General features: G+C 41.5%; 1 protein-coding gene across 1 annotated transcript; it reads right to left on the reverse strand.

Moving 5' to 3' along the window:
• Positions 1–5,120: 5,120 nt before the first annotated feature.
• grpr (gastrin-releasing peptide receptor) lies at positions 5,121–13,171 on the reverse strand. Its single transcript, XM_060071671.1, has 4 exons — positions 12,813–13,171; positions 7,024–7,372; positions 6,817–6,930; positions 5,121–6,461 (listed from the first exon to the last, which is right to left on the reverse strand). Exons 1-4 carry the CDS (start codon positions 13,118–13,120, stop codon positions 6,183–6,185), a joined length of 1,050 nt encoding a protein of 349 aa, XP_059927654.1. The 5' UTR covers positions 13,121–13,171; the 3' UTR covers positions 5,121–6,182.

The following is a 13,171-nucleotide window of genomic DNA, read 5'->3' on the forward strand; positions in this document are numbered from 1 at the left end:
CTTGTTATCGATGTCATAATATTCTCACACTAATAATAAAATGTATGGATTCAAAAAGACCACTTCTAAAAGATAAAAAAACGATTTTGTTTAAGTGTTTCTTGCAGATTAGGCCCATCAGTTGTAATAGTTCACATTCATGAGGTCATGTTGGAGGAGACAGAGTTATTTCGATAGTTATGTATGCGCCAGACTGAGAATATAGTTCTTAAGACAACATGAATCTGAGTGGCCGATTGACCTGCTTGCCGGAGGTCCTTATGTCGTCTTCCATTTTTGTGCAATCGGGGGCTGAGGCAAAAGCAGCACAAACCCGGAATAATAGCACCCAACCCCCAGGATAACAAAAGTAACATCAGTTACACTGTGAAACCCCAATAACAGTCAGATGGGAGGTGCTGGAAATGAATCCAGGCGCAGTTTGTTAAAAAGCCATTAGTTTGTAGGACAGAGTGCAGAGTAGCTTTGGAATTAAAAAGACGAGGTTAAGAGAGTACTTCTTTATTAGTGGTAGTGCATGGTTAATTCAGAGGTAGTAGGCTACATCTCAGCAAATCTACTATCTCATCTAATAAATTACATGTAGTAGATTCATTCACAACAATACGTCTTGAGGTCATCCGGCATATGACAAAAAATTGGGATGATGTCCAAAAACTTTCTTCTTCAAAAAGGTAATGTTCAAACCTTTTTGTTAAATGGTTTGAACATTACAGTAGTCTAGATTGCCCAGACTACTGTAATGAATTAATGCCCTTAAATATGACTACTTTAATGCCTTTGAATATATAATGTTCGTTTCCCTGGGTAAATTAGCACCCCCTATCGCCTTTTGACAATCACTTCAGGGAGGAAGGTCCTCCCTCAGCCTCCGTTGACTCCCATTCATTTCCCAGAAAGTACTGGCGGCCGGTGACTAACATGGGTTTCATGGGAGAGAGGAGGAAAGACCTCCTCTGAGTGGGTGTGACCTTACAGGCGTCTGATTCACGCAAAAATCTAGTCGCGCTGCGCTATGAACCAATCAGCAGGATCCCTGGCTGGTGAGCAGTGTTGCCAGATTTCCCACCCAATTGGGCTACTTTTAACCGCTTTAGGCTGGGAAAATTATAATTGGGCGGGAAATTTACCCAATCTGGCAACGCTGTCGATAACAAACAAACCTCAGTCTTAGAGACGCAAAGCAGGTGAAATCATCTGAAGGATAACGAGATCCTAACATTTGCGAATAAAGTGTACAATGGAAACAGAGGACATTGTTCATGTTTAATTACACAAAGCATTCCATTCATTGAGTTACAGTGCTAAGTTAGCGACCAAAGAAAAAGGTAGGCCACTTCGCAAAATCGAGATCACCAAAAGTAATGGCAACGTCAGTGTTGTGGGTGCTACATGGTTTGCTAGGTACTCATGGCTTACTGGTAGCATTACTAGCAATCGACTGTATTGCTGGCCCTGTTTGCTAATGAATAATGGCAAATCTCCAACGTGGGGTGTTCATGGTTTCCCTGATGTGAAAAATCTTTATAGGGCAACCAAACGCCACGACTAGTGTCAAGTTCACGTTGGTGCTGCTATGCGACTTTCCTTGCTAGGCACCATGCCTATAGATCAGGTTGAATCTAGACTAATGTTCTCGTTCTTTTACTAGTTTGCTACTCTGACCATTCTGTTTGATATTGTGGAAAGGGTGAATGATTCAGAGCATGATGCATTTTAAATGGCATCACTTTTGGTCAGTCTTTCCTTAAAATAATTGTACCTGAAAATAAACATAGCTAAATTACAACCAATAATTTCAGTCATTGAGGGCAAAAATAGGCCCAGATTTTTTTATTTACTTTTACAAATCAAGAGTAGGCCTGATTTGACTTATAGGCTTTGCATCCTTTCCTTCTGCCCTTGTAGTCCATTTCAAAGACATGCTGCCCACCAGCTTTCAAATTACAGTGATGCCACTGGTGGCTTTGTATCAAATTTATTCACATAACTATCCCTCCCTACTATTTTGTAGTTCACCAAAACACCCTGAAAACACCCTGAAACAACATGAATGCCACCATTCTTATGCCACCATACACCAACAGTGCAAGCAGGCCAATGGCAACCAAGCGCGCGGTCCTTCCTCCCTCACTTTAAAAACTACCAGCCGCCACTGTTTGCCACACAATTCTACTCACATCAGGTTCAGATGAGATGCTCCTCTTTACTTCAAAAAGTCTTTAACCTGTGAAACAGGAAGAGATGTCAAATAAGTCACAACAGAACTCAACAAAACAGTACACACACGTTGTGGTTTCTGGGAACACATCAACATACCGCGTTTGGGAGACGCTACACTGCCAAACATGTATTTTCTTACTATGCATTATTTTCCATGGAGATCCTCAGGTCTTTTAAGTCCTTTAGTGATGTGGGTATTTCTATTCCCTTGGGGACAACGGGAAAAGCCTCCACAACGTCTGTAGCCATCTGTTTTATCATAGAAATACAAAGTAGAAACTTTTAGGTGAAAAGAATTAAGGATGCCATTATTATTATGGCGTTCCTGCCTCTTAGTTTGATAGTTTGTCCAAGTGTCAAGTTAGGTTCATGTTCTACCAAGCTCATACTTTTGTTATGATGCTCAGAGGTCCAGCCAGACATCTGCCACTCAGCTCCCCCTGCCTCGACACTTCACCATTTTGATCTTACCCCTGCTACAGCCCGTGCCAGACATTTCCACTTCACTGCCCAGGATTTTTCTAACAATTAATCAGTTTAACTTCATCCATTTTCCTTGTCTGTGTTCTGCCCTCAGCACAACCCCATAGCAGTCATGTGTTTACAACAATCAAGCCAAAACAAACAAATGTTTTCATATTCAAACTATTTATCAGGGGATGAAGACATTACCTTCATGACGAAAAAACACCACAGTTAAAACCATCCTTTTGAATGCTGTGTTTGATTGTGGCTTGCTGCCACTTTACATCCACCCAATCAGTCTTCTGATAGCGGTTCTGCCGCCTCCTGAAGAACTGGCTGTAGTGATGGTTGAAAGATTCAAAACATATTTCATCCTGATTGTCATTTTAATTCAATGAGGGCCTACTTTGCTACAAACAAACAAAAAAAGTTGTTACATTGCATCATTCTTTAATGTTAAATAAAAAATGATACAAAATTTAAACAAAATTAACTAATAACATTTATTAAAATGTAATCTACATTATTATTAGCGGACCCTACCGAAACCGTTCCGCAGCAACACCTGACTCTTGATCCATGACAAACACTTTTTGGTTCAACTTGTTGAGAGGAGAAATTACATTTCATTAGAATTTCACTATTGGCAGATTATTATTATTGAGGATATATTTTGTAATATGTTCATTAAGGTTCTGACCAGTGGTTGTTTGCAACATTCATGAATCCTGTGACTCCATCGTAGTTGTCAAAGTTAAGCTGTAATAGCAATTATTAAAAAACATATTTTAGAGGGCTTTTCATCTTCTAAATGTTTAATAATGTTAGCTTTGATACAATTTTAGCATTTTTACCTTGCGTAATGAGTGATTGGCCATGGCAGACCGTGCTCCTAAAACTATGACTCCGGCAGAATAGTGGTTGAGGATATATATTCTTTTCCCTAACCCTTTCACATTCAGTATGGCTCTGAGGTAGCACTCAATTGTCTGAAAAAAATGATTAAATTAGTAATAATTTGTCAGACTGTACAAAATCTAAATGAATACAGATGTGATGGTTGCTGTGTAAAAAAAAAAGTTTACCTAGCCCAGTAGCCACTTGTGTGGTGCTAGAGAATTGAATTCACTCTGGCGAAGAATGAACTTGTCAGTCTTGTCAGGTGATTCAATGACTGCAATGACCACTTCACTGTTCTTTTTGAAGGAGGGCACAGTTGAGGTGGAGGGGGGCACAGACACTGGATGGGATGTTATCGATGTAATGTGATACTCATGAATGTTATCAACTAATTGTAAGGCATATAAAACACTTCAGTACCAAGAGAGGGCTTGAGATCATTTTCTGGCAGGAGGGAAACGACTGAAATGTCTTATATTTGCCCATGTGAAGGTGTTTCAGCTGGTAATAGACACTGGATGGGATGTAATTTATGTAATGTGATACTCATGAATGTTATCAACTCATTTTAAGGCATATAACACATTTCAGTACCAAGAGAGGGCTTGAGATCATTTTCTGGCAGGAGGAAAACGACTCCAATGTGTCATATTTTTGCTTTAAAACGCATTACAGCTGATAAAAGAGACTGGATTTGTTCTTATCTACCCCACATAGCCCAAATGAATGTTATAGTGTCAGTTTGAAACCTAATCTATTTAATGTGATAGTACCTACTCATGAATGTTCTCAATTCATTTTGAGAAGAAAATAACTTCTTCGTGAAAAATCTATAAGCTGGGAAAATAATGCATGTAATAAAATACATGTTTTATTGTATAAAAAAAGACACACAGAAATAATTTCGATAACAGTGGTTTAAAAAAACATAAAGAAGGATAATTGACTCACGGACAATAGTCCTGTAGTGCTATTGACTAGTATGACTGATCAGACGTCGATCCCCGTACATCGCCTCTCCCTACCCCTATTTGAGAACCACTGCTCTAAAACATTCCAGTGTCTCACAGGGCTCTCAGAGCGACGTGTTAAGTAGACACCTGACATCTCACAGCACACCGCGCTGGCGAGCCATCCCCAACGATAATTAAACAAAGTGTTCGCCATGATTAAAAGCCCGCTCATCATCAGCCTCCCTGGCTGTGAGTGTGACTTCTCTCTCCATCCAACACCAAATAAGGAGACGGCTCCGTCATATCGCGGCTTTAGCGATTAGAACGAAACACAGATGTAATGAGAAGGACCTGTTGCATGTAAACTGTGACGTACAACTGAAACTTGAGGAGCAGAACAACGGGTGACGTTGACTTGTTGTGAGCAGTATAACCTAATCTTCCAGAAAACACAAATAAAGGAATGATTTTTTATAATGGGTGATGGATATCACTCTCATCAAATCAGGCCTGTTCCATTTTAAATGCAGCTCTATATGGATGGAGGAAAAGCATTTGATCGGAACATAATAACAATCGTTCCACACCACTCCTTTATTTGTTCACATGAAGTATATTCAACACCATTATCACAGGTGAACCAGGTGAGCATTTAGCGATTGGCATACAGCCATTGACAACAATGGCAGCAAAGTTATGATATAAGGCCTGTAGGATGTTCTACAGTATAAACACATTCCTGAAACTTCTCTTCTCAAGTCCACAACACGTAAGGCAATGAAGATACCTACAATATGCATACAGTTTTGGTTCAGTTTAGCAGTTACTTTTAAAAAACAGATTATAAATTACATCAAATTGTTAGCATCATATATTAGAACAGTGTTCATTTGTTCTATGTACGGACAGACATTTATCTCAACAATTACAAACCAAGAACACCAACGCACACACCTGATATACATCTACACTACATAATATAACTGATAGTGAATGTACACTGGTACAATGCTATGGAAGGCCGCTGGGAATGTGAAAAATAAATTGTTACAAGTGTTAACACGTGTCACAGGTTAACACAGCAAGAATTGACAGGCATTTTCTGGTTGTGGCCAATGAGGGACCTTGAAAGGGATTGTTTGTTCTAAACACGGTAATATATCATATGATCCTCGAATGATGTGAGTGTTCGAGTTTCAAATGAAACAGGGGGTTCACCTACACTTTAACAAACTAAGCGTTGTATAAATTCAATGAATGAATATGATCAGAATAAAATGACCATTGCTTCAATTAACACATTTAAATTGAATCGAATAGAATTTTGTTTTGGCAGACATAAACTAGACATGAGGTATGGCGGTTTCTTCGACCAGTTGATACTGGGTTTAGAGGTGACGTTGTGGGTCATTATAACAAATTACCTATTCTGTAGTTAAGGCTTCACATTTACTGATATCAAGCACATATATACGAATGCATCACACACAGGCGGGTGGCACAAACTATACAAACTTTACTCACTATAACACTATACACACTTTGCAAGAAAACAAAGACACACACACATCAACATAAGCGACCTAGCGAAGGTGCTACATAAATTCTAGTTATAATTATTATAATAACCCCCCACGGTCCTCAGAAGTGTCCTTCCTGGTAAACGGGGGGTCCGTGGTGGCTGGCCAGGGACTGCTGTCGCGTGCTGCGGACCGAGGTCACGTGAACAGACTTCTGCAGGGAGAGTGAGGCGGCCCTCCGGACCACCAGGGGGCAGCAGAAGCCCCGGAGCTGCTGGTTGAAGTCCTGCTGGAAGCCCTTGCTCAGCAGGTAGAGGGCCAAGGGGTTCAGGCAGGAGTTGGTGAAGGCCAACAGACGGGCCGCAACGCTGAACAGGAAGTGGACCATCGAGGTGTCCGGCTTGGAGGGGGGGGGGGGGGGGGGAGTGATAGAGAAAGAGATGGAGAGCATGAATGTATGTGTGTGTGTGTGTGTGTGGGGGGGGGGATAGATAGATGGAAGAGAGGAGGGAGATAGAGAAAGAGATGGAGAGCATGAATGTATGTGTGTGTGTGTGTGGGGGGGGGGGGATAGATAGATGGAAGAGAGGAGGGAGATGGAGTGAGAGATGGACGAGGGTGTGTGAAGGTGTGTACGTCAGAGATATAAAGAGATTATGTGTGCGGGAGAAAGAGGAGAGTGAGTAAATATATATTATTTAATATAATACACTGTATATAGATTATAAATCATTTATAGATGTATGTACATGTACCTGTGAATAGTGGTAGGAGCGGTACAGGTAGACCACGTGGCTTGGTAGCCAACACACCGCAAACAGGCCCACAAACACCAGCACGGTTCTGGCCAGACGCTTCCTCGACTCAACCTGTTGGGAATAAAAGTATGACACAACACAAATGCTAGGTTTTTGATCGATTTGATATAAAATCAAATCCAAACAAATGTTTTATCCACTGACTTGTCGTCTGTTGATGGTTCCTTCCACCGGTAAATTGGAGGCACTGCGGAAGAGGCTTTGAGCGATGAGGGTGTAGTACACCAATATGACCAGCAGGGGGATCAGGTAGAATATGAGGAAGGACATCGTGGAGTGGATCCTTGGATGCAGCTCCCCGGTGTGCGGATAGGGGGCGCATGTGACAAAGGTCTCGTTGGTGCTGGTGATGTCGAAGGTCTGCAGGTCTGAAAAGACGGCCTCCGGCACGGCCAGGACCAGAGCCAGGAGCCAGATGAGAGCCGCCTGCAGGACGATGCTGCCGGTGGTCCTGGAAGTCTGGATGTCCAGGGGATTCACGATGGCTCGGTATCTTGACACAGGGATGAAGGGATGAAAAGTTCTCTTTAACATAAGAGGCAGTGAAACGCATCTAACCTTAACATAACCATTTATATACAAACCAGCCATTTGTTGTAGACCGTGAAGTTATTTCATACAATGCCGCCTTGAGTGCAAGCACTGTTAGCATTGCACTCACAATGTTAGGGCAGGTAAGCATTACCCCAGCAGGAATCGCCAGTAAATTGTACCACACAGTCGTAGCCTGCTTCCATTCTTAGTATAGACTTATTTCTCTCTCCCTCTCTCCCTTTCTCTCTCCCTCTCTCTCTCTCCTCTCCCTCTCTCTCTCTCTCTCTCCCTCTCTCTCTCCTCTCTCCCTCCCTCTCTCTCCCCCTCTCTCTCCCTCTCCCTCTCTCCCTCTCTCCTCTCTCTCTCTCTCTCTCTCTCTCTCTCTCTCTCTCTCTCTCTCTCTCTCTCTCTCCTCTCTCTCTCTCTCTCTCTCCCTCTCTCTCTCCCCCTCTCTCTCTCTCTCCCTCTCTCTCCCTCTCTCCCCCTCTCTCTCTCTCTCTCTCTCTCTCTCTCTCTCTCTCTCTCTCTCTCTCTCTCTCTCTCTCTCTCTCTCTCTCCCTCTCTCTCTCCCTCTCTCTCCCCCCCCCTCTCTCTCTCTCTCTCTCCCCTCTCTCTCTCTCTCTCTCTCTCTCTCTCTCTCCCTCTCTCTCTCTCTCTCTCTCTCTCTCTCTCTCTCTCTCTCTCTCTCTCTCTTTCTCTCTTTCTCTCTCTCTCTCTGCTGAACAGCATGGAGGATATCTATCCAACGCCTTTGTTTAAAGCTAATGGGTTAGATCACAGTGTTTGCGACCACAGACACAGTGTTTTAAGTGCTGGAACGAGGGACACATGACAGTTCTTTGAAAAACAGCAGTTCTGTTTCAAATGGCAAGGTAAATACATTAGGCAGCCCCAGCAACCGGGAGAGGTATACATTGATGAAGACTATTTTGAGAATGGAGAAAATAGGTGGAGATACAGTTAGGAGAGGGAATGGTAAGAAAATAACAGCAGTAGAGCAGGCAGGCTGGACAGAAGAGGCCTCAGGGACCAATCTGAACAGACTGACATTCAAGTGGCTGAGTATTTTTTGGCGGAAGATGGTTTCTGAGGATTACTAGAATAAAAAAAATAAAAATAAAAGATAATGCAAAGGCGAAAAACTCTCCTGAAGAGAACCCCCTCCTGCTGTAGAGGAGAACTCTGATGAGTCTGACAGTGAATCCATCAATGTGTCGTTGGCTCAAGGGAACAAAGACATTGGATGCTCCCTGACCAAAATTAAGAGAGGACAAGAGGCAAAAGGCCTGAGAGTTTAGTGTTAGAGTCCACACAACTTAAAATGAAGAACACAGTTGAGCTTGGGGAAGTGGTGTTCACAGAGCAGAAAGGAAGCTGAGAAAGCTGGTTTTAAAGGTCAAAGCTCAGCTAGATGATGATTTTTAAGGCATACTATTGTTTTCCTTGTTTCTGTCAGGTTTGCCCCCCTCCATCTTATCTGTCTTTTATATGGCCCTTAAACATAATAATAACCTTAAAAGGGCCTCCCTGTAGGATGTCCATCAAGTGATGTGCATCATGAGGTTGGATGTACTCTTTCTGCAAGAAACGCACAGCACAACAATCAACAAGATTGACTGGAAGTGGAGTGGTGATGGGATTTTATCCCTTTCATCTAATAAAAGTGGTGGGGTGGGTCTTGTTTTCTCTTAGTGTCTCAGTGTAATCAAAGCACTTGGGTACACAATCGAGAAAAATGTATTATCCATGGCTAGGCTAGACCGGTTTTACGCATAATTGTACTACTTTTAAAAGTTTTTGTATAGTACCTGTTGGATTAACTGAGCATTGTTTAGTGAAGTGTTATTCTTAAATAAAAAATAGGAAAATCCAAAAGCATAGTGGATGGTGGATCTACAATGTTAAAGAGATTCCCCAGGAGATCGAGTCCATATTAAGGCTCTCGCTGCAGTAAAATCAGCTTTGGTTAACCGGCTAGGCACTGCCCCACAGGGGGTGCTAGTGGAGTCACCTTTGTGGAAAGTGTCACAAATGGATGTCATTCCTTTCCAAAGGAAAAAAAGAAAAGCGGATCCATACCCTTACAGCCGACTTTTATGGGCATTTGTACAAAAGTGAACACAAACATGACCCTTTACTGGCCATTGGTCATTTTATAGTGGTTTCCCAAAAGCCAAGCTTGACTCCACCCCAACGCAGTACTATCTGAAGAAGAGGATATGATGCAGTACAGGGAATGCAGTATGGTAAAGCTCCAGGCATAGATGGTCTGCCTGCTGGTTTTTATAAGATATTCTGGTCAGTAGGTGCAGATGTTCTTTCTGTATTAACGGACAGCCTAGCTGGAGGGCGGCTAGTTAAGAGTTACAGGAGGGCAGTGATAACGCTGATTCTTAAAAAGGGAGGTTTGCTACACATCAAAAACTAGAGCCGGTCTCCCTACTCTGCAAGTAGGTAACATCCAAAATATCCTTTGTAGGTACTACTGTAAGGGCTCTAGTTTTCCTGATTTGAATGACAGTTTCCCTTCTGTGAAGCTTCTTCCTGATTTTAAAGATTGCCCCATGGCTGTTTGTGAAAACTGGTTAAGTGTTGCATTTGAACAATTTACTGGTAAACTGTCCTACAAACTGTGTGTAAATATTTTTAACAAAGACAGGCTGAATGGTCGTTGTGACTATCCCAGGAGGGCTCACTCAAAGGAGGACGTCAGACCAGAGTGGAGGATGCTCTCCAAACCGCTGTTAACAAAGATGATTGGTGATCTGCAGTGGAGAGTTCTCACTGTGAAGGTTGTCGTTTACTCTTTTATTTCTTTGTTAGACTCCAATGCGTCATACATATGTCCTTTCTGTTCACAGAGAGAACCGGTATCCGCTTATTTCTAGTATTAATTAGGATTTTTATTTGTTTGGAGACGTTTTTCCAAAGGGCAACTTCATTTTTGATTTTAAATACACTAAAATGTTGATCACAAAAGTGCTCTTTTAAAATGCATGATTGGACGAGCAAAGATGGCAATCTATCTAAGCCTAAAAAGGATAGAGAATACCCTGAGTATTGACAAACAGTTGTGGTTTATCCGACTGTTGTAGTCCAGGATGAAGGTAGATTTCAGGTATTATATAGAAATGCAGGACATAAATCGATTCTTACACATCTGTTGTTAAACTATGCTCTGTTGTGGAAGGAGATCTGATTTGAATGATCACTTGGCTGAAAGAAATGTATATTTGTTATTATTTGTTGTTGTTGTTGTTGTTGTTGTTGTTGTTGTTGTTGTTGTTGTTGTTGTTGTTGTTGTTGTTGTTGTTGTTCTTGTTGTTCTGTATGTTTATCTGGTATTGAAATGTTTTTATGTATCTTTATATAATATGCATGCGAATATGTGTATGTTTAAATATTTGGTATATTTTTGTGCATATATTTTGATTTGAGCATGTAAAGGAACGTTTACATATGCGGTATATTATTGTAGATAAGGAAATCTGTAAAGAATAAAAAAAACTCTTTCTCGCTCAGTAGAGCATAGTGCTACATAAATGCAAATGAAATGGAGCTAAAATCACAGTTTAACAAAGTGTTGCAATGTTTGAAGAAAGGAAACCATTAAAGTAAACGCAAAGGAAAGTAATAATAAGCAACCCCTTCAGTAAATGCCAGAGTGAACTCACAAAGAGATGATTAAGGCCTAAAAACCGAGTTGCTATGATTACATGCAGCGACCAAATTCCGTTTAATCTGGATGTCAGTGAATGGCTCTTCTACAATCAGGGACACAAGCTAAAAGCAGCCAACCTCTCATTTTCAATACTTGAAAAACCAACAGCCCATATTTTCATGTTTCCTCCACAAATAGTGTCCTATCTTGACGATCAGTCACATCCCCTTGCTTATTTTTTGCTTAATTTTTACACTAGCTCTCTCCCATTGCATTGAACCACAAATTCAGTACCGGATTACTGACATTAACCCAGAGCAGCCATCTGTTTTATTGGAATGGTAGACATCTATTAGAAAGAAAGTGGAATAGTTGAAGTGTTTACTGTGTTTGAGGGTCTGACTCCGAACCTCAATTTCTGCATTCTCCTTGCAAGCATCCTTTAGCAACAACGCCTACCTTCTCCGTAATGACATTTATCTCAAATAACATTTGCTATATATGTCACTTTTGGATAGAATCATTTGCTAACTGACTGATTACCAATAGTAGTAGTTCAGTGTGAAGGTTTTACCAAACACCCTCGCACCTTATCCTGTAACCCTTTTAGAGGAAGTTCCACTCGGCTTCCAGGTTCCACTCAACATCAGGGTTGTTACAAGATGCCCTAAACCACTTACCTCCTTGAGGCCACAGATAGGACTGGTGATGCCAACAACTAAACAGAGGGAGCCATCTTTGAATAGATTTCACGGATGAACAAGAGGGAGCAGAACCATTGAACCTAGCATGGCTTCAGTGTACATCAGTATGCATGTAGTCACATCAATCTGTAAACACAGTATGCCTATTCAACTGAAAAATTTTTAGGAATCGGAGGTCACTCTGTCAGACCACTCATAAGTTACGGCAGAATATGTGATGGTTAGTGGTATGCACTTAGCTCGCTAAGTACTACGTGTTCGATATATCCGTCATGGTGGCGTAAACATTGAGGGCATGTGTAGCGTCCTGGCCACACAAACAACTGTCCGTGGCGAACCAGAGGTAGCACTGAAGACAGCTTGGTAAAGATCAACCGGCCACTGCTAGCAGAACATAAGGCATACTGTGTTCATATGATACTAGTGGTGTTAATGCATTAGCTAGTACTGAGAGTAAAAATGAAGTAAAAATCAGAAGTGAAATATGACATCTAGTGACAAACCTGCCAAGACTATGGAATTACTAAATGAAAAGGGAAAGGCAAATGTAAATATAGGTATAATATATATTTATATATGTATAAAAAAATATTAAATATTTCTGTGATAATGGGTAAGCCAGTATTGATTCATTAATATTCTTAGTGTTGATGATGATGATGATGATGATGATGATGATGATGATGATGATGATGATGATGATGATGATGATGATGTGCTGTGTTGTGACTCTTCCCAGTAATCTTCAATTAATAACCTGATCCTACTATATGATTACATTTTGGTATTTCATATATTTAAACAGTTAAATTTGAATTCTGGGATGGGATAAACCCATTTTGTAGGAAACAGGTGGAAAGGTCCAACTTTTGGAAGAATGCAAAACACTTACAAATACAGGTATGCAGATTAGGTGAATTTTAACTTGCGACCTATTTATATCACATCGTTATTACAATCTATTGTCATAAAATTGCTTAGTGATTTCTTAACTCCTTCTTTCTTCTAATTTCCAAGGGTGACCAGACACTTACCTATCAGCAGACAGAGCCGTGAGCGTGAACACGGACACCCCGACCGAAGTTAGTTGGATGAACGGGATGACTTTACAACCGGTTCTCCCGAACAGCCATTCCTCTGATATATAACGGCTCGCGTCCACCGGCGCGCACGTCACGAGCAGCAAAACATCTCCGAGCGCGAGGCTGGACATGAAGAGGTTCGGGACGTTCCGGATGGATTTGGTGGAGCAAAACGTCCTGATGAGTGTGATGTTACCAATTAGTCCCAGAATAATGAAAATGCCGTAGATTACAGCCAGGGCGACGCCAGTTTGCCACATGGTGTCTAGATGGCTGCGGCGCGCTGCGTTCGTCCTCGACTGTCCGCGCGG

Source organism: Gadus macrocephalus, chromosome 14 (genome assembly GCF_031168955.1).
Source record: "Gadus macrocephalus chromosome 14, ASM3116895v1".
In the NCBI taxonomy this organism is placed as follows: Eukaryota; Metazoa; Chordata; class Actinopteri; order Gadiformes; family Gadidae; genus Gadus; species Gadus macrocephalus.